The 22,403-nt window shown below is 42.6% G+C and overlaps 2 protein-coding genes across 14 annotated transcripts in view; one reads left to right on the forward strand and one right to left on the reverse strand.

The window, feature by feature from the left end:
- The window catches only part of LOC103908820 (uncharacterized), a 98,486-nt gene that overhangs the window by 62,195 nt on the left and 13,888 nt on the right, over positions 1-22,403 (forward strand). The gene's annotated exons all lie outside the window — the stretch shown is intronic.
- On the reverse strand, positions 105-22,396 carry LOC147840589 (matrilin-1). 6 transcript variants are annotated; one of them, XM_087283893.1, is made up of 17 exons: positions 22,285-22,396; positions 21,999-22,101; positions 21,835-21,914; positions 21,380-21,450; positions 19,740-19,845; positions 19,589-19,654; positions 19,335-19,456; positions 19,100-19,251; positions 18,869-19,022; positions 10,647-10,791; positions 6,180-6,301; positions 5,937-6,088; positions 5,706-5,859; positions 5,076-5,220; positions 3,471-3,550; positions 2,996-3,403; positions 105-153 (listed from the first exon to the last, which is right to left on the reverse strand). In XM_087283893.1, exons 1-15 carry the CDS (start codon positions 22,310-22,312, stop codon positions 3,513-3,515), a joined length of 1,638 nt encoding a protein of 545 aa, XP_087140019.1. In that variant the 5' UTR covers positions 22,313-22,396; the 3' UTR covers positions 105-153; positions 2,996-3,403; positions 3,471-3,512. The 6 variants fall into 6 exon arrangements, with proteins under 6 accessions (XP_087140019.1, XP_087140018.1, XP_087140016.1 ...); XM_087283892.1 differs by having other exon boundaries at positions 105-186; positions 2,981-3,403; XM_087283890.1 differs by having other exon boundaries at positions 105-196; positions 2,981-3,403.

Raw genomic sequence — 22,403 nt, forward strand, 5'->3', positions numbered from 1 at the left:
GTCCATAAGTCAACTGGAAATGGTCCCTAGAAAACATTTAGCTTTATGGAATAATTGCATAGAAATGTTTTTTTTCTTCTCTATTTAGGAAATACACAAATACATCAGTGATGAAAGCCACTTTTATTAGAGTCACAATTTAAATGGGTAACACTTTACAATAAGGTTCATTAGTTAATGCATTTACTAACATGAACTAATCATGAACAACACATGTACAGGATTTATTAATCATAATTGAACATTTACTAATGCGAGCACCTGCGCAAACTGATAGAAAATAATCATAACAATCCTAGATTTTTATTTAACACCATCTCTAAATTAGCAAATAATCGGTCATCCTTGGAACAAACTACTCCACCGCAAATTAGTAGTGATGACTTCATGAATTTTTTTCAGTAATAAAATAGAAGGCTTTAGACAGAAAATAGGAGATGCCAAACTTTCTGCACCGGCTTATACTCCAAATCCTGTAAATATTTCATTAAATCATAATAATAACCTACACTGCTTCAAAATCATAGAACACGAAGAGTTAGTAAAAATTATAAATAGCTCTAAACCAGCTACGTGTATGCTGGACTCAATTCCAACAAAATTACTGAAAGAGCTGCTACCTGCTATAGGAGAACCTCTTCTTAACATTATCAACTCTTCTTTATCTATAGGCCATGTTCCAAACTCTTACAAGCTAGCTGTTATTAAGCCTATTATTAAGAAACCGCAACTAGACACCAACAACTTAGCTAACTATAGACCTATTTCAAATCTTCCATTTATGTCTAAAATACTAGAAAAAGTTGTTTCCACTCAATTATGCTCTTATCTGCAGACGAACAATATTTTTGAAGTGTTTCAGTCAGGTTTCAGGGCTCACCACAGTACAGAAACCGCCTTAGTGAAAATAACCAACGATTTACTCTTAGCTGCTGACTGAGGGTGCGTCTCGCTATTAGTTTTACTCGATCTTAATGCGGCATTTGATACCATTGACCACAATACCCTCATAAATCGTTTAAAATCTACAGGTGTCCAGGGACAGGCTCTACAATGGTTTAAGTCATACTTAACTGACCGCTACCAGTTTGTAAATCTTAATGGACAGCCTTCACAAATCTGCCCAGTAAAGTATGGGGTGCCTCAAGGATCAGTTTTAGGCCCTTTACTGTTTACAATTTACATGCTACCTCTGGGAGGCATTATTAGAAGACATGGGATCAGCTTTCACTGCTATGCAGATGATACTCAATTATATATTTCCACTAAACCTGACGAGACGTCTGAACTTTCTAAACTAACTGACTGTATCAAAGACATCAAAGACTGGATGATCAACAATTTTCTTCTCTTAAACTCAGACAAAACAGAATTATTACTTATTGGGCCTAAATCTTGCACACAGCAGATCTCGCAACTCAATTTACAATTAGAGGGATACAAAGTTAGCTTTAGCTCTACTATAAAAGATCTGGGTGTCATATTAGACAGCAATCTAACTTTTAAAAACCATATATCCCATGTCACAAAAACTGCCTTCTTTCATCTGAGAAATATCGCTAAATTACGAAATATGCTATCCATCTCAGATGCAGAAAAGCTAGTCCATGCTTTTATGACTTCGAGACTGGATTACTGTAATGCTCTATTTGCTGGCTGCCCAGCATCCTCTATTAACAAACTTCAATTAGTACAAAATGCAGCAGCCAGAGTTCTGACCAGGTCCAGAAAATATGATCATATAACCCCAATTTTATCCTCCTTACACTGGCTGCCTGTTAAATTTCGTATTGAATTTAAAATATTACTTCTCACCTATAAAGCTCTAAATAATCTAGCTCCTGTTTATCTAACCAACCTTCTGTCTCGCTACGAACCAACTCGCTCCTTAAGATCTCAAAATTCAGGGCTTCTGGTAGTACCTAGAATAGCAAAATCAAGTAAAGGAGGTCGAGCCTTCTCTTTCATGGCTCCTACACTCTGGAATAGCCTTCCTGGTAATGTCCGAGGCTCAGACACACTCTCCCAGTTCAAAACTAGATTAAAGACCTATCTGTTTAGTAAAGCATACACTCAGTGCATCACCTAGCGGGTTCCACACTGGCGTCTACATCTTGCTTATATACACTATGAACAGCAGCTACGCTAATTATTCTCTTTATTCTCTATTTTCACCTGGGGATACTCATCCCGAGGTCCTCAGATTAGGCGGAGTCACTTATTGGATCCAAGACCAGCGACGTGATGATCCCAAGGATTCCATATCCGGGACCAGGCCATATCCTGAGCTGCTGCTGCGCTGATGGTCGTGGGGAGTGGAGAACATGAGTCTGATTCCAGCGACGCTCCAGGGACAGACGAGTCTTCATTGAGGCCATCTTCCAGCATAAACCACGGCGAATGTAGTTCTGCACAAGACTTTTGGCCAGCGGAGAAATTAAAATGGTCGTGCCCAACTGAGTCTGGTTCTCTCAAGGTTTTTTTTCTTCACTCCCATCAGGTGAAGTTTTTTTTTCCCTCTCCGCTGTCGCCACTGCCTCGCATGGTTCAGGATTGGTAGAGCTACGCATCGATGAATTTGCTCTTCAGTGTTTGAACTCTCAGTAATGATTAAATCACACTGAACAGAGCTAAACTGAACTGAACTGAACTTAAACACTAAAACCTGAACCACACTGTTCCAGTTACTATGACCATTTATGTGAAGCTGCTTTGACACAATCTACATTGTAAAAGCGCTATACAAATAAAGCTGAATTGAATTGAATTGAATTAATGCATTATTAACATCCAAGTCCATGCTTGTCAACATTAGTTAATGCACCACGAGTTAACATGAACTAACAATGAACAACTGTATTTTCATTAACTAACGTTAACTAACATGAACAAATACAGTAGCAAATGTATTGTTCATTGTTTGTTCATGTTAGTAAATGCATTAATTAACATTAACTAATGAACCTTATAAAAGTTGAACCTTGTAAAGTGTGACCTTTTAAATGTTTATATTAAACACAAATGAGGTAAAAACAGAATGTTGCTATTTTAAAACTGCCATGTTTTCTTACATTCAAAATGTTTATATAACTTGGTTAATAAAATCTATTCACAACTTTCTAAAAATATAAAAATATTAATTATATCAGTTTTTGTTACTGTTAAGCTGTACTTTAAGGAAAAAAACTAAACATTCAAAAGCTTGTCTCTGATTCGTGGACAGCCTGGAGTGTGGAGCAGAGCTGAATCTGATTTCTTTAGGTTAGAAGGCATAGGGTTAGGAGGCTCTAGGTCAGTAGGCACCAGTGGTTCAGGCAACCCTGGTGGGTCAGCAGGCTCTTGTGGCAGTGGCAAGCATCGACATCGAAGATTCTTGCAGCTGTGGTTCTGGCAGTGGTGAAAGCTGTAAAAAGATACAATAAGAATGCAGTCTGGGAGGTCTGAGTAGTTGGCAATGTTCAAAAACTTACACATATGGTCCTCGAGGGTGTATGGCCCTTGGCTTAAATGCACTAGTTGATCTGCAGGACCGTTGTTGTGACAAAGTCTCCTGTAGTGAAGGGATGGTGACAACAAGGGTAGGATCCAAATGCAGTTTTAATCAAGTGTCAGGCAGGCAAGGTTCAATACAAGACCAAACAGTAATATACAGATAACCCAAATGGGTAAACATAGGGGTCGAGGCTGGTGGCAAAAAAGGATAAACATAAGACAAAGAAAGGGTCAAGCACATCGAAGTATAACAAAAGCTGAATAGACTGATTTCAAGCGGCTGCCATTTTCAAAAGCGAAATCAAGGCTGCGGTGGGAAGAAACCTGGAAGTATGATTGGGAGTTACATATAATGTTGTATAACTGGCTAAATATCGTATCAGCGAAGATAAAGTGACACAAATTTATAATTTCTCCGCTATCCGGGTGACCCGAAGGTCCGTTCTGAATGAATGGTGAATGTAAAAAGGGATATCAGAGCTCATTTTCAGCTAAGTTAAGGGAAATGGCACTAGTTAGCTAACGTTTTCTTTCCCAAACACACGTTTTAGATGCCATTTATTAAACTCGAGTTAATAAACTGATTCTTTCACTATATTAGACTTGTCAAGATACTAAATTAAAAGAAAGACCAGCAATTTTGCGCTAACATTTAAGGCAATGTAGGTGGCTTTCTTTAAACAGCGCTGATTTGCTATTGTGTTCACGTGTTCAACAGAAATGCTTGCGATTAGCCGAGAAGGTCATCAGTTCACCCACCGCTGTATACTGAGCACAAACACAGACGAGCCGAGCGATCTGCTTGATGAGTCGACTGATCTTGACGGCTGTTTTGCGCTCCAGTCCGTGTATCTGTTTTGCACTGGGTGTAGAGCGGTAAACTGAGCGCAAACCAAGCACAGATACACAGAGACTGAAGCGCGAAGCCGTGAAGATCAGTCGAGTCATCCGCGCTGAGCAGCGCTTCCATGTTAGCGGGAAATAGCCGGGTTTAAAACTTCAGTACCAGGACAACACTATTACAGACACCACGAGGGCGTGCTGCAGAGGACTGCAGTGTTTATCACTCACCGGGTTACATAGGCTGAAGCAGGAAAGCGTCCTCACGGTGTTTAACTAGTGCCATGAGCTGAAGCCTAGGAGGACAGTTAAGCGTATCACTGAGATTGTGATCTTGTTTGATGCTAAATTGCTTTTAATTGTTTAAAATAAACTTACTGAATAATATTAAAGTGATGGTTACACCATTTCTGCATTTTGAAATCTCGGCAAAAGCTGGAGGTTTGTAGTACACAGCATGTTACTGCAATGTTTACAGTGCTGGACCTATACTTCCGGGTTTCTTCCCACCGCAGCCTCGCTTTGGTTCTTTAAAACGGCGGCCGCGTGAAATAAGCATATTGAAACTGGTGTGTGACTGCAGGGCATGATGGGATATGTAGTTCTGTTTAGTGGCAGATGTGTAGAATGCCCTCTAGTGTATCTGGTGAGAACTCTACTTGGTCAACATGACAAAGACCCACAATGTATTCTTTTTCTGTGATACAAAGGGTACTATTCAGTGTAAGGTGAAAATTTTGTACCTTCAGTTCCAATTATCCCTCTTTCCAGTGAGGACACAATATCATTTAATGCGCCATAACTGGAAACACTATAATACTTTCCAGGATCTGATATTTGCATCATCTCTTTGATTGCATCATCGTTTTTCAGGATGCCATCGCCAACCTAAAGGTAACATGAGAATGTAAGTGTATGGAACTTATGATACATTTTTAATTACAATTGCAATTAACTACAAAATAGCTTAAAAGTGTTTAAGCAGGACTTTAATTGAACCAGAGTTATCTATGATTACAGATGACCTTTTTGCAGTTGTTGCTCCAACATTGAATGTAAAATTGGTATTATCCAATACAATCTCAATACAATTCGTAATTACTGATGTAGTGGCTAGAATTTAAATTTGTGCAATCTCTTTCCTACATTTTAGTGCAAACTGCTCATCCCCAATGACAGTTTGGTTTGGGTGTGGAGTTTAGGGACAGGCCTTCTTTTAAAAATTGAACATTTTAATCTGACTGAAATTGTATAAATTTGTATAAATTTTCCTATTTTTCGACAATACATAAAACAGTTATGTTTTTCTCTTGATGTTTTCAGGCTGGATTAGCTTAAATTACTCTTAACTTGGCAGTAAATTGGACACTTACCCCTATGGAGTAGCGAGTGACACCTTGCATTTTGGGCTTGTTCAAAACTTCATCAAGAGTCATAGGGTCTCCCAGAATCTTTCCATCAGACAAGACGATTATTATTTTTGCAGAGTTGTGTTTTGATCCATTCTCAGGGATGAAGATATCCGTGCTGTAATCAACCACAACATTGTAAAATCCCACCATTAAGTCATCTCCAAATGCTGTAAAAATTGTTTGTAGACTCACAGGACGTGATTGATGGCAGAGGCAGTCTTTGTGAGATTGTAAATTTGTTTTATTTGTTTGACCTTTAGCAAGGATCCCGCACGATCCTCACTATTTGGAAGCGAGAGCTCAGTTCTGATCGAACTACCGTATTGCACTATTGCAAAGTTACACTGCAGAGAGAAGAGGAGTTAATATAAAATAATATCAATTGAATTGTATTTTGAGCCATTAAATCCTTTTTTTTTTTTTCTTTATACTTGCATCGAAACATGTTTTCCAAACATTGGACATGACATTGTAGATGAAGTCTTTTGCTTTCTGAAAGTCATCATCTTGAATGCTGCCAGAGCCATCCAGAACGAAAGCAATCTCTGTCCCAGGATCTAAGAAAGATGTTTTGAAACTTTAGTACTGAAACTAATACTATACAGTATATATATCTTTGCCCACATACTGTACAGCAACAAGCAAAGGACACTCTACAGTTTAACAAATATTGCTGCTGTTACACAACATAATGTACCTTTCAGGGTTTTTTATAGTGGAGAATGAATTGGTTTAGATTGCAATTATGCAGTTTATTTCTAAGGATAGTGCCTATTTTTGATATTTTTAATTTCTGAGAGACACTGCGTTGGCGCCAGGCTATTCGCCTGTCATTGAGTGGAGCAAAGACGGTTGACATTGTTCATCCACAAGATTATGATAGAAACAGCATAATAAGCCCTTAGAAGAGAAAAACTACATAATTTCTAACTACAGCTGATCAAATCATTATTAAACAGGTAAGTGAAACTCTATGTCGATCTTTCTCTTTTGTATGTTGTAGTGCTGTATTTAAAACTTGGTAATTGTAGTGTATTGAGCGTGAGATGGGACTTGCATATCAGGAATCTGTATGTATTTTGCATTGGCCACTCTTTGTATAACCTTGAGTTACTTTTTGGTTGGACAACTGTTTGTTTCTAATGAGTCTTCTGTTTTCTTTAGCTCAGTAAAAAAAAAGAAAGAAGAAATGCCTTCGTGTTCCTTATCGCAAACACAACAGTAATCTGTTAGTGTTTGCTTTGGTTTTTTTCAGGGATAATTATTGTGATATCCTGCTTTCAACAGAGAAATACTGAGAAAGTTCCTCATATAAAAGAATTTTGAGACTCTTGTTTGATTTTTTTTTTATACACATGATTACATCGTCAAAAACTGTTGTGTAAATGCCATATCACACTCGTAGCAATGCTATGTAGCTGTATATTGTCAATGGGGGACACTAAGGCACTCGGCCTGCAGCCTTGAGCCATCGCACACCTCCTGCCAATGCTGATATACAGCCACATTGCACCGCTACAAGTGTGATATTGCTCAAATAAATGAACATATATATGATAGAAATGCAAATTAGTCATCCTGGCTCATTCTGACACATTTTATGTTCTTTCCTCTCCATAAATTATTAATGCACATTATCAGGCAGGCAAGGTTCAATACAAGAACAAACAGTAATATGCAGATAATCCAAATGAGTAAATAGCCGCATTTTCACTATCGCGTCTAAAGCGAGCAAGCCAGAGCCAGTCGCGTTTTCACTGTCACTTCCGGGGCCTGACTGGGCCAAAGCAGGACTTTCTCTGGGCCAGCGGCTGGCCTATTTCGGCCCGCCGAATACCTTGGGCCAAAAAGGGCCAGCTGGGGCTTCGGGGCGGAGTGAAAAGACAGGCGGAGTTTGCCCGAGTCCGTTAAAGATGGCGTGCCATCATTACAATAGTATTCCTATCGCACACGAGTACATGCGGCAAACAAATAAATTAATAAGGGAAAGAAAACATATAGCTGGTCATTTTAAGACAATTTAGAAAGCTATTCTATAAAACACCTTCTAGGCTGGGTTCTTTTTGCTTATGATCACCCTTATGCTTCCCTTTTAAATGTAAGGCTGTTGCATAAAAAAGTGTATATAAATATAAAAAAATATTAAAAAACAAACAAAACAAAATATAAAACAAAAAAAAGCTAGCTATAACAATGTAGGTAAATACAATACATAAATTAAACCATTTTAAGCCATATATAACTTTAATTTTAAAAAGACCTAGCCTAATAAAATTTAGCCATATTTGTTGCGCTCGGCAGCTATTCACTAAAGCTCTTCATTTAAAGTTTCATTTATAAATTTGACCACATCATATAAAAACATAAACACTTGTTTGAGGATATAGAACACATTTTGTGTTTGGACTTTTCCCCGATGCGTTTAAAGCGGCGCTGCGCAGGACTGAGTGACAGAAAAAAAGGTAAGTTAGATTATGCTTTTACACTCCCCAAAAAGGTTCTGTTTGCACGATTTGATTAATATCATCATATTCAAATACTTTATAAATAATATTTTAAACCTTCTCTGGTGTTTATTGTTTTTAGAAAATATCTAAAATCTTTTTTTTCATATTGCTCTTATGTGCTGAATCACTTAAAGAGCCCATATTATGGGTTTTTGAAAATTCCCCTCCATGTAGTGTGTAACACAGCTCTAAGTGAAGTGAAAAGTGAAAAGCTCTAAGTGAAGTGAAGTATCCAGCTAAGGCTTAAATCTGTAAGAATACAGTGTTTAAAACGGTTGATTCATCTATAAAAGAGTCGACTCATAGTGCTTCAAACGAGTCGCCTTGATACCGAGTCATTAGGTGTTTCGCCATGACGTACGAACGAAACCAAGTTATTCACGTGCACGCGCAAACCCGGGAGATTTCAAACCTGAGGCCCCGCCCTCTGACGCAGAAACCCAGACACACACACACACACCCACAAACACACGCACACAAACATGCCAGTCGATTGAAGTCACACTGCAGATGGACATTATCGATTCTCTACCCAGAGATGAAACCTCAGCATTATAACCAAGCAGTTGGAAACTTCTGGAAACTACAGGCTACAAAGAATACTTCATTTGCGTTTGTTAAAGGAAGGATCAGTAAAGAGAAACTTACTGATGGACGTCAGGATGAGTTTCTTCCTCCATTTCTCAAGTGTAAGTACGTGCGATTAAAGTTGTTGCCTCGTTGACTCTAGCTTGCAAATGTATTTAGTTGTGATTTGTTACTTGTAACCGAGTGTACTGTATCAGGTTAACTGGCTATATTCTCTTATCGCGTGCAAAGTTACGTTAAAACGCGACGCGTGCTGTTTGTTTACGGAGCTCCGTGGTAGAGGTCTGCATTCCCGTGGCTGTCCCCGCGCCAGATTTCTGCGGCGCGGGAATAAATTTCCGAATCAATCGCGGGAGCGGTCGGTAACAATTTGGGACGGGAGCGGGCTTTCTAGCAATATCGTGGATATTGCTATGCGAATGAGACAGAGCTTTGCCTGCCTGTGTGTCTGCTTGGCGCTTGTGTGTATGTGTTAGTGCGCGCATATGAGAGAGAGAGAGAGAGAGAGCTCTGTCTGGCTGTCTCTGGACTGTTTAGCTGGGTGATTTTCGGTTATGTTCTCCCCCGCTCTTTAGCGGGATGGGGCGCGGCGGGCAGAAAACGGGGCGGTTCGGGACAAGAAATTCTAAATATAAGCGGGAGCGGTTGGGTTCAGGCTAAAACCTGGCGGGTGCGGGCGGAAGCAGGAGCGTTGTCGTCCAGAGGTGTGTGTGTTTGTGTGTGTGTGTGTGTGGCAGCTAAATCCACGCCTACACTATCGAGCGCGTATGAACTGTGATTACTTTTATATTGCTGATTAGCTATTGGGCATTTCATTCTCTGACTGAGGCAGTCGACCAATCGTGACAGACTGTCATCGGTCCAATCAGCGCAGATTAGCTTCGCGCTAAGGAGGGGTTTGGGAACAAATGAATCACTGGACGATTCATACAGGAGTCGCTGGGATAATTAGGTAAAAAATAAATGCAGATTATAAGACCATGAAAGTGTTTTTTGACTTTGCATGCATATTAGACTGTTGTTGGAGACCCTTACAACCAAGATATGACCCTATTTCATGTATAATATGGGCTCTTTAACACAACGTCTATCAAAACAAGGATGTTATAAAATACACTTCATACCGAGTTATCACCGGAGAATTTCTGTGGCTTTGTATTATGGATGGTGCGCTCACTGTGCTGGGTCCCTCCGTTAGTGGCGAGACTACTTGATGCACGATGCCAACAGTCGTTCAGTGAGTAAACAACTATAATGAATGGAAATACACAGACCTGTGCGTATAGACATATAATGTAATGCTGTACAGTAACATGTCATTTGTTTGTTTCAGTTGTCTTTATTTTAATGGTTTCGTGATGATTGGATGGTGTGCTTTATCTGCCTGATTCCCGCTGAAGTGGGCGGGTTGTGTGACGTTTTGATTCGGGGGATGTTCTGGGGGCAGGGTTTGCATGACGTGCTGCGTGCTACTAGCCTGACAGTGGAAACGCGACATGATTTCGGCCTCACCCGATAAAAGCCCTGGCTCACACTGGCCCGACAGTGGAAATGCGGCTAATGTCGTAACATGCATAGTGGTTGAGGCAGGTGGCAAAACAAGAATAAAAATTAAACAAAGAAATGGTCAAACACGGCAAGGCAAGTTTTGTAAAGCTGAAGTATACAATAACTCAGCTCTGTGTGTGTGTGTGTGTAATCAAGTGTGTAATCGGTGTGTGACTACATGGCATGATGCCACAACATATTCTTCTTTTTCTGTGACAAAGGGCTCTGTGACATTCAGTGTAATGTGTAAATTCCGTACCTTTAGTTCCAATTATCCCTTTTTCCAGCGAGGACACAATATCGTTTAATGCCATATAACTGGAAACATTATAATACTTTCCAGGATCTGCTATTTGCATCATCTCTTCGGTTGCATCAAGGTTTTTCAGGATGCCATCGCCAACCTAAAGGGAACATGAGGTTGTTTCAAGTGTATGGAAGTTCTACAGTTGCAATTAACTACAAAATAGCTTATGAGTGTTTAGCCTTATAAAGCCGCAGGTATCATATTTGATACACGAGTTTCTAAGACCTATATAATATCAACCTGATCTTTGATTCTTTGTTTAAAAACTTGTTGTATATGATTTGATACTTGTATTCTCTCCCCTTCTGGATTTTCATGACACTGCAGGCCATGGAAGGGATTTTTTATCTTTTCAAAATGGCTACTTTCATTGAATTAGATGCTTTTAAGCTAAAAACTATTTGCTAATTTCAAGTTGTTATAGTAAGAATAAAATGTATATTGTTTCTAATTTTATTAAATAAAGGCTTTCTTGATTGAAACAAAGCATAATTACTTAATAATTAATTTATTTTGTTGCAAACAAATTGTGTTAAAAATGTATCAAATTTAATACAACAGGTATAAAAGCAGCTTTATTTCTGAACAGTCATGTCACGTTTTTGTAATGTAATCAATATAATGCCTACTGCAATGCAAATACAATGTTTTTTGGATGATTAAATTTAATATAATGAGTGACATACATTGTGGGCAGTTTTACAATTATTTATAATTGATAAACTATATGATAAATTTTGTGTATTTTTAGAAAAAATAGAGGAAGATTACAGATGATAGAAAAATTAAAGTGTCTTGAAAATGTCATCAGCATAATAGTCTATGGCAATTAAAGTGACAGAGAGAAGTTAGGGGGACTCCTCGGGCGATGCATGATGATGGTCATTCAGACAGCAGTGATGAGGAAGATTATCAAGAAGAAAGTGTTGTCTAGACAAGCACAGAAGTAAAGGTCCCAACTACACAAACACATTACACAGTCAAGAATACAGATGGAAAAAATACAATATCATGGTACATTTGTTGAGTTCATTGCATCTGCTGAGGAAGGCACAGAGGACTCATACCACCTGCTTTCTGACTGTGTCCTGTGTTTGTATTGTTGGGACCTCATCTTTTTGTTTGGACGAAACTTTTTTCCTGATAATCTTTCTCATCACAGCTGTCTGAAAGCCCCTTATTATGCATGGTCTGAGGACTCCATCCCTCCTCAACACCTATCTGCTCTATAGCACTTTATTTGCCATCTATTATTATGGACTCTGGACGATACAGTATTGGAATAGTTTGCCACTGACGAAATGCTACAGGACACTGGAGAACAAATAAACCTGTACAGTATATTTAAAGATGGCAAGTCTATAAACACAGATGCCAAAAAGATTGAGAAATTCCTAGGCATGTACATGAACATGCACCCCATAACAGGTCAAGCTGTGGTGTGCCTTTTAATGTTAGAAGGCATGATCCTGATCATTTTCCAACATGGAGAAACCTGACAGAGATTTAAAAAAAAAAAAAAAAAAAAAACTGCACCAGCAATGACTTCTCAGTTCTGTGTACTGTGTAAATGTAAAGTGCATCTTTGCCTGAACAAGAGATGAAACTACTAGTATGCCTACCACAAAGTGAAATAACAAAAAGTAAAATGCTTAATGTAACAACAAATAATGAGATTAACTGCCTGAAATGTTCTCTTTTGTCAAAATGTTAAGGGCAAAATAATTTTTTTGTAATTAAAATTATTATTGTTTTGAACAAACAGTTGCACAAATGCCCAATGTATCAAATTTGATACAAAATAAATATCATGAAAAAAATGTATATGGCAATTTTTTTTTTTGTTTAATAAACATTCAAGTTTCAGAAAATTCAAATTTTCTGACTGTTTTTTATATGTCAAGTCTTACAGGAGTGAACGTTTGAGGTTACAGAAGTAACCCTTCGTTCCCCGAGGAGGGGAAAGGAAGTGCTATAAAGTGGATTTGATCTAGGAAAATCCCCGTATGGGAGGATTCGGTTCAGAAGCCGCTTGTCTGAAAGAGTATTGAACGGGCCAATGAATGCAATGAATTGGCAGTGTAAGCTTGCGCAGGTGAACTTCATTGCCAATTATCCCAGCATATAAGCACACCTGGAGCGAGTAAACGATATCCTTTTAAGCTGAAGAGAATTTCTAACAACTAAGGGACAGTCATTATGGCGACGGAGTATAGCACTTCCGTTCCCCTCCTCTAGGGTTACTTCTGTAACCTCAAACGTTCCCTTTCGGTTAGGGAACTTCAGTGCTATAAATTGGATTTAATCTTGGAAAATCCACGTATTGGAGAACTATGGAAAACGCCATAATGACTGCACCTTACCAATGCCCCCGATGAGGGGATAGTCAAGCAAGCGTGACGCACCCCCATCATGGGAGGCGCGGTCCTCCAACGTGTCCCTGGCCCTAACTTATCCTACTTCAACAGAAGTTTTACGGATTTAGATATATTTTTTGGGAAGTCGCGAGCGTCTAGATAATTCTAGGAAATACGACAGTACGTTGGGAAGCGTGCAATCCCGATAGGGAGGACGCTGCGGAGGCCATCCGCTACCCAAGGGAGGAATAGATGGCAGAATTTACATATGGACTAGCCCTAAGAAGGGGGAGTATGCATAGTAAAAAGTGGTTAGCGGAGAGGGAAGACATGGGTCCACCCAGAGGGGGGACTTAACCGTGGCGGAATAAGCATATGGGATCGCCTAGTGGGGATCACGCAGAGGAGGCACCTATACCAAAAACGCGGGCTGACCAGCGGGCAGAACAACAACGTAGTGGGCCAGCAAGTGACTCCTTCGCTGAGTCAGTGCTGGGGGCCACGGAGGAATCTGCAGGGCTCACCTGACGGGGAACTTTACTGACAGATAAAAAGGCGCACGTATCTCTGTGTTAGGGAGAATGGCGCAGCAAGCGTGTTTCAACACCCTACCGAGTTGTTTCCTCAATCACCAAAGGGTTACCTAATACCCTTGAGGAAACCGGCTCCACTCGCAGATTGTAAAACCTTGCAAATGTGTTGGGTGTCGCCCAGCCCGCAGCTCTACAGATGTCTGTTGGAGAGGCGCTGCGTGCACGCGCCCAAGAGGATGCGATGCTCCGAGTGGAGTGCGCACGCACTCTCGGGGGAAGCGGCTCACCTCGGCTCTGATAAGCGAGAGAATGGCATCCACAATCCTGTGGGAAAACTTATTTTCGATACGGCACTTCCCTGCTGCCACCGTCACAACAGACGAAGAGCTGCTAAACTCTGAGTGCGGTCCGAATAATACGCAAGGCGCGAACTGGACAATAAAGAAAGGGCTGGGACTGCCTCCTCCGGGAGCAGCGCTTGCAGGCTCACTACCTGGTATAAAAACGGAGTGGTAGGAACCTTGGGCACATATCGAGGGCGGGGTCTCAGGACGTGAGAGAAAGCCAGCCCAATTACAGGCACTTGTCACTGACCGAAAAAAATGCCTCCGGGTCCCCGACCCTCTAATCGATATCAACGCGACCAGCAGAGCTGTCTTCAGGGACAGAAAGATACTCAGTCGAGGATCGAAGGGATCTGACGTGGCTCGTGTAACGAGGGCAAGATCCTAAGAGGGCATGAGAGGGGGCGGGGTGGATTAATTCGCCTAGCTCCCCTGAGGAACCGGATGATGAGGTTATGCGTTCCCACAGTGCTGCCAGCCACCGCGTCATGAGAGCGGAGATGGCAGCCACGTAACCTTGAGTGTGGAGGGCGACAGCCTGCTCTCCAGCTTCTCTCGGCGTAAAGAAAGCACAACGCTGATCTGGCAAATTATGGGGGTCTTCTCTGCGAGAGACGCACCATTCAGTGAATAGACTCCACTTCAGGGCATAGGCGCGCTCTGGGAGGGGGCTCTAGCCCGAGTGACGGTATTAGCCACTGCAATCGGAGGTTACCTAAGTCTTCCTCGCGTCTAAGGACCTCCAAAGATCGGCAAGGGTGCCAGATGGTGCCCTGTCCTTGAGAGAGTAGGTGCTCTCTCGAATGGAACTGCCAGGGGAGGGCTATCGCGAGGAGGGAGAGCTCTGACATCCAGGTCCGGTTGAGCCAGAGGGAAGCAACCAGCAACCTGTTCCTCGTCCTCCCTGACCTTGCACAGTAACTGCGCGAGCAGGCTCACTGGGGGAAACGTGTATTTTCGCATGCCCCGAGGCCAGCTGTAAGCCACTGCATCCGTGCCGAGAGCACTCGGTTAGGGAAAAGAACAACTGGCAATGAGCGATCTCGGGGGAAGCAACAGATTGATCTGGGCTTCCCCGAATCACGCCCATATCAGCTGAACAGACTCGGGGTGGAGTCTCCATTCTCCAGGATGTAAGGCTGCCGTGAGAGCGCATCGGCTGCACGGTTGAGCTTGCCTGAATATGAATGGCGTGCAGCAATATCAGCCGCGGATGACTCCAGAGGAGCAGACGGAGGGCGAGCTAAGACATGCGGCGAGAGCGCATACCCCCCATACGGTTGATATACGCCGCCGCCGCCACCGTACTGTCCATCCTGACCAGCACGTGTTGCCGCTCTAGCACCGCAAAAAAACGGTGGAGAGCGAGGAACACAGCCAACAGCTACAGGCGATATGCCAATGCAACTGTGTCCCTTTCCACAGGTCCGCAGCCGCATGCCCGCAGCATAAAGCCCCCAGCCCGTGTTGGAAGTGTCTGTTGAAATGACAACAAGACTGGACGCCTGTCCTAGAGGCACTCAGGCCTGTAGGAACAACGGGTCGCTCCAAGGGCTGAGGGCGCGGCGACACAGCGCAGTAACAGAGACTCGGTGTGCGTGCGCGTGCCATGCGCGTCTGGGGACTCGATCGTGAAGCCAGTGCTGAAGTGGTCTCATATAGAGTAATCCGAGCGGCGTGAAGCGGATGCCAAATGCCTAGGAGCCTCTGAAATAGTTTCAGTGGGACCACTATTTTACTGTCAAGCTCTCTCAGACAGTACAGCATCAGCTGAGCGCGCTCTCCGGAGAGGCGCTGCCATGGTGACCGAGTCCAGCTCCAGCCCGAGAGAAGAGATCCTCTGCACGGGGGCGAGTTTGCTCTTTTCTCGGTTGACCTGAAACCCCAACAGGTGGAAGTGCCGGAGCACTTTGTCTCTGTGCATAATCAATTGCTCCGAGAGTGGGCAAAAATCAGCCAGTCGTCAAGAAAATTGAGTATGCGGATGCCCACGAGCCGAAGGGGCGCTAAAGCACCCTCCGCGGGCTTGGTGAGGACCCGTGGAGACTGAAGTCTGAAGGGGAGGACTTTGTATTGCCAAGCTCGACCTTCAAACACAAACCGCAGAAACTGACAGTGGCGAGGAAGAGTGGAGACATGGAAATACGCATCCATCAGGTCTAATGCTGCAGACCAACCCAGAGGATGAACGCTCTGGAGGATGCTTTCTGCGTGAGCATTCTGAAAGGCAGCTTGTGCAGACAGCGGTTCAAAACGCGCAGATCTAGGATTGGCCGTGACCCACCACACTTTTGGGCACGATGAAGTGTGGGCTGTAAAACCCGCTCTCCATCTCGGCTGGAGGGAGCGGCTCGATTGCATCCTTCGCCAGGAGGACAGCAATATCCTCTCACAAGACAGGGGCGGACAGGGGGCTAACCCTGGTTAATACACACCTGTGAATTGGGGGGCCGCTTCGCGAACTGAATCGCATAGCCGAGTCTGATTGTGCGTATGAGCCACCGGGAAGTGCTGGCCCGCGCTAACCAGGCAGGCAGAGCTCATTGCTAGAATCGCTGACAAACCAGCAGTGGGGCAGCGCGGAGTGGGTGTGCTGATCCGGGATGCGCGCGGGCCCCAGGAAGAGCTGGAGGTGAGAGATTTGCTCTCACTCCGCACCCGAACTCCAGAGGGGAGGCTCGAGAGGTGGGAGAAAGGAGACCGTCCTCCCAGCGCTCGTGAGCCACTGGCGAAACGCATCGAACCTGCAAGCTAGAAAGCATAGCGTGCCAGACTGGCAGATTTCGGGCTGTCACATCTGGGGAAGTGGAAAAGTGCTCTTTCATGATGTTTTCATGGCAGTAAAAAGTGCCGTTGGAAATGGGGCCCCGCCCTCCAGCGGGGAAAGAGCAAGTTCCCTCTTCTTCAGATGGCCTGTACCAGGGACGCTTCGCGGTCTGTTGCCGGACTTAGCGGCGTTCTGCGCAGGGGGGGCTGCCTGCTTCCGAGGTGCTCGACGCGCTCGCTTCAAACCCGCCAATAAGACATCACCCATCAGACTGCTCTCGCACGGCCTCGAATTCCTGGGTGAATTCACAGACGGTGTCGCCGAACATGCCAGCTTGGGATATGGGGAAGTTAAGAAAGCGGACTTTGTCGACTTCGCCCATATCAGCCAGGAGTGGCGCTCCTGGATCACGAGTGTGGACATCGTCCTCCCCAAGGCACCAGCAGCGGACTTAGTAGTCCGAAGAGCTTAATCGGCTGCGGTGCGAAGCTCATAAGTCTGGGTTGGACCCACCCTCGTGCAGCTCGGCCAGCGCCTGCGCCTGGTAGTGCTGGTAGGTGGCTATCGCATGCAAGGCGGAAGCAGCCTGGCCCGCAGCCTTGTAAGCTCTAGCTCAAAGGGAGGCAGATAACTCACAGGCTTTGGATGGGAGACGAGGCGAACCCCGGCAATAAAGAGGCGCCGCGCGGATTGACCTCCATCGCGCACTCAACCTGAGGAATCGCCACATACCCCCTGGCCGTTCCACCATCATGAGTGGTGAGGGTGGAGGGACACGCAGCACGAGCAGAAAAAAGTGCCCTTCAAGACCGCGTGAGCCTACTGTGCACCTCCGGGAAGAAGGGAACGCCCCTCTAGTCGGTCCAGCCGCGGAGCTGGGGGATAAACCATCTCCAACCCACGGCCGAAGCAGCCTGGGAAAGCACGGCTAACATGTCCGTTTCAGGATCCGTTTTGACAGCGCTCACCTGCCTGGAGGGGGCGAGCGGGTCTGGATCATCATTGGACAATGAAAGCCCACCCTCCGATGCCGCGGTGGACGTCTGGTCTCCGGTGTCATCGAGCGTAAGGGCTACCATCTGTAAGACGGATCGCTTCCCTCGCCCGAAGCTTGGATGGAGCGCTTGGAGGAGCGGGAGGTCCGCGGGCCCGTGGGCAACGGATTATCTCTCGCTGAACCCTCAGATCTGCCCGAGTGCCTGCTGCAGAGCAGGGGACAATTGGGGTGGTTTGCCCTTTTGCTAAGGCTAGCCGCGATCTTTACTGCGCAACAGTCATGGCATCGGAATGACGACATGAACTGCCCACGAGCAGCGCATTAACATGCTGGACCCCCCAGGCATGCAACGCAGTGCCCGTGCCCATCATCCGAGGACAGGAAACCACCGCATCCAGAAACGCACAGTCGGAGCGCCATCCTGAAAAGGACGCGCTGAACGACTGTGTTGCTCTCTTTGTGAAGTTGCAACTTTATACGCACCACTCTGGAGGACCGGACCCAAAGAACGCCAGGCAAGGGAGAAACCCAGCTCGACCGTCTGCCGCTGTGTGTACACACTCTGGACCGAGAGAATGCTCTCGTTCGCTCGGAATCGCTGGATCACAGCAGGAGGAACCCTCATCGACTCGATCAGAAAGTCTCTGAAGCGAAAAGGATGGCATTTGCTCGCTCCAGGTGTGCTTATATGCTGGGATAATTGGCAATGAAGCGCACCTGCGCAAGCTTACGCTGCAAATTCATTGCTTTCATTGGCCTGTTCAATACTCTTTCAGACAAGCAGCTTCTGAACCGAATCCTCCCATACGTCGATTTTCCAAGATCAAATCCACTTTATAGCACTGAAGTTCCCCAACCGAAGGGGAACCAGAGTTATCTATGATTACAGATGACTTTTTTTGCAGTTGTTGCTCCAACATATGATGTAAAATTGGGATTATTCAATACAATCTCAATGCAATTCGTAACTTTTGATGTTCATATGATCTCATTACATTTTAGTACAAACTGCTCATTCCCAATGACAGTTTGATATAGGTGTAGAATTTGGGTTAGGACTTCTTTTAAAAATAATACATTTTCTTATTCATATTTCATAAAACAGTTATGTTTTCCATTGAGATCAGTCTGGATTATCTAAAATTATCTAAACTTTGCAGTAAATGGGACACTTACCCCTATGGAGTAGCGAGTGACACCTTTCATTTGGGGCTTGTTCAAAACTTCATTAAGAGTCATAGGGTCTCCCAGAATCTTTCCATCAGACAAGACGATTATTATTTTTGCAGAGTTGTCTTTTGATCCATTCTCAGGGATGAAGATATCCGTGCTGTAATCAACCACAACATTGTAAAATCCCACCATTAAGTCATCTCCAAATGCTGTAAAAATTGTTTGTAGACTCACAGGACGTGATTGATGGCAGAGGCCGTCTTTGTGAGACTGTAAATTTGCTTTATTTGTTTGACCTTTAGCAAGGATCCCGCGCGATCCTCATTGTCTAGTAACGAGAGCTCAGTTCTGATCAAACTACCGTATTGCACTATTGCAAAATTACACTGCAGAGAGAAGAGGGGTTAATGTAAATTTAATATGAATTGAATTGTATTTTGTGCCATGATTTTTTTTTCTTTATACTTGCATCGAAACATGTTTTCCAAACATTGGACATGACATTGTAGATGAAGTCTTTCGCTTTCTGAAAGTCATCATCTTGAATGCTGCCAGAACCATCCAGAACGAAAGCAATCTCTGTCCCAGGACCTAAGAAAGATGTAAATTAGCCATCCTGGCTTATTCTGGCACATTTTATGTTTTTTCCCTCCATACGTTATTAATTATCATGCATTATAAATAAATTCAACACTATCTACATTTTCCTTAAGACAGTCTCACCTTGATTGATCCTTCCACCTTGGTATTTGTTGTTGTTGTTGTTGTTGTTGTTGTTTTTGTTGTTGTCTTGAAAAAAGAGATTTAGGAATTTCAGGTATAAGATTTTATCTGGTTGAATGTGAAGACCCCATAGTAAATGAACCAAACATACCTAATTCAGCAGGATATAGTTTGACTTTTCCAGAAGGACTCACAAGTGTGCAAATTCCATTCAAATACTCAGTTCCTCTGTTCTTTGTTCTAACTTGATTACACATCTTAAAAGAGGAAAACAAACAAAAAGTCAATTACAGCATTTTCACTCGTCATTCACATTCATATTCAGCTAAAATAAATATTGCACAGAGGTTATTGAAGATTTTTTTAATGTTACTATCTCGCAGTGACCTACTGACTGTAACTGAAATTTAAAGAGGGGTCTGGTGCAGCTGTGAGCTGAGCTGCATGCAATGATTTAATACGCACAGCTTATGCTGCCTCCATACCTCTCACAGTGACTCTACCCGATCATTAGCTCCATTGATTGCATTGTGTCTAACATTGCATGTCTGAGACTGCGTAGCATGTGCAGCTGGCATGTGCAAGTCTGCACCCAGATACTATTGGAAAATTCATAAATGATCATTGCTTTATTTTAAGTGAAATTTTACAAACTAATTTGCTAGAAAGGCGAAGCAGTGGCGCAGTGGGTAGTGCTGTCGCCTTACAGCAAGAAGGTTTCTGGTTCAAGCCTCGGCTGGGTCAGTTGGCATTACTCTGTGGAGTTTGTATGTTCTCCCCATGTTCGCATGGGTTTCCTCCAGGTCCATAACCATTTGGTATAGTTAAATTGGGTAAGCCAAAATTGTCCATAATGTGTGTGCGTGTTTGTACGTGCGTGCTTGCGTGAATGAAAATGTATGGATGCTTCCCAGTGATGGGTTGCAGCTGGAAGGGCATCCGCTGCTTAAAACATATGCTGGTAAAGTTGGCAGTTCATTCCCAGATTAATAAAGGGACTAAGCCGAACAGAAAATGAATGAATGATGTGAAGATCATCGACAAGCTAATCATATCATTATCAAATCAGTATAAGACCAAACCCTTATAAATTGTCATGTATGGCTTACCCCATTGTCTCTCAATCACCAGCATCCCACCACCACCCAGTTGCTCCACCTTAATTTATGTGGGGGGAGAATTCTGATGTCAGGCTTGACACTGCGTTCTGACCACTCTCACTTTCTATCTTTCTCTCTCTCTCTCTCCCTCTCTATTTCCTGATGAGGAGAATAACACAACTAGGGTGTCCCTCCGAGCTCAAAGCCCTCTCCCCAGACAGCACACCAGATATGCCTAGTGGTGCTTTCACTATGGCTTCAAATGATGCCACGTTTGTAACTCTAAGCCTTGATGACCTTCTCATGATAGTCACGTCATCCTGAACAATTTCCCAACTTCTCAACAAATCAAAACTAATACAATTCCCCTAAAATAACAATTTCTAGTTATGTTTCACATTTTACAAACTAATTTTCCAACTTTCACAATGACAACTTTTACTATACTGTGAACAAAAACTGATACATTTTAGTCTGTCACATGTGTGAGGAGTAAACCACAGTTTTTTTGGGTTTTACTCTGAAAATGCTGTGCAATAGACACAAAATTTTGCAAACTATATCTGATTATGCATATATTAAGACTACTATTACTTCTCAGTTAGTAGCTAAACCTTTTAGTACTATAATCACATTGAGAATAAAGGAAATGTTGTCCAATCATATAAGACCTCCTAGTGTTTGTACATACCACAACATGTTGTTCCTGTGATGTCAGGCTAGCCACTGATGCTACTGGTTTCATGCCTTTTGGGTTCTCATCTTTAAAAGAGACATTTATGTAAAACATTTTTACAATTCTGCTTAAAAGGTTAGTTCACTCCAATTAGTTTTTATTCTGTCATTATTTAGTTTCTTTTTTCTGTTGAACAAAAAGGAAGAGATACTGAAGTATGTTTGAAAAAACAACCATTGAAATCCACAGCAGTTTTTTCAACATTCTTTAGTATATCTTTAATTGTGTTCAGCAGAAGAATTGAAAACTGTTTAGAACCAACTGAGTGTGAGTAAATGATGAGGTAATTAAATTTTTTTTTTGAAACATCTCTTTAATTCTGTAAATAAGTAATAACATTATATTAAAAAAATAACATTATATTTCTGCAAATGATCTGTTATAAAAAAAAAAGGCAAAGATAAACTTACCGTTAATGTTTACTTTGGTGCATTCATTGTCTAGAGTGCACTTGAAAAGTCTTCCATATATTGGGGAGGGAACAAAAATTCTAGAACAGAACAAAGCAGTAACATGTTACAGAACACATCTAAAATAAAATTAAATAAAAAATTATATGTTTAGAATTACCAACCCATCTTTTGCCTGAATGATGGTTTGGCCAAAGAGTGGATCCTCATTTGTGAAATGTTTCACTGGAGATATTTGAATGTTAAACCCAGCTGCATTACACAGTACTGTAAAACACCAAATAATGAGTGGAAACACTACTCAGAACGAAGTTATTAAGATAAATTGAATTCATTATGATTTTAATTTTTTTTATCTTTTGCTTGAGTTTAAAACAAGTGCAACATGTTTTCAAACAATATTATAAACACAAATATACAGTATATTTAACACTGTAAATCAATACATACCCATAACAAATAGCAGTTTTCTGTACATTTTTGTGTAGATTGATCAATATCAATTTTCTTTAAAGAAAACACATTGACACATCGAAATACAAAGCAGCTTGTTTTGGTCTTGAGAAAGC

The sequence above is a fragment of the Danio rerio genome, chromosome 15 (genome assembly GCF_052040795.2).
Source record: "Danio rerio strain M-AB ecotype USA chromosome 15, GRCz13ab, whole genome shotgun sequence".
Classification (NCBI taxonomy): Eukaryota; Metazoa; Chordata; class Actinopteri; order Cypriniformes; family Danionidae; genus Danio; species Danio rerio.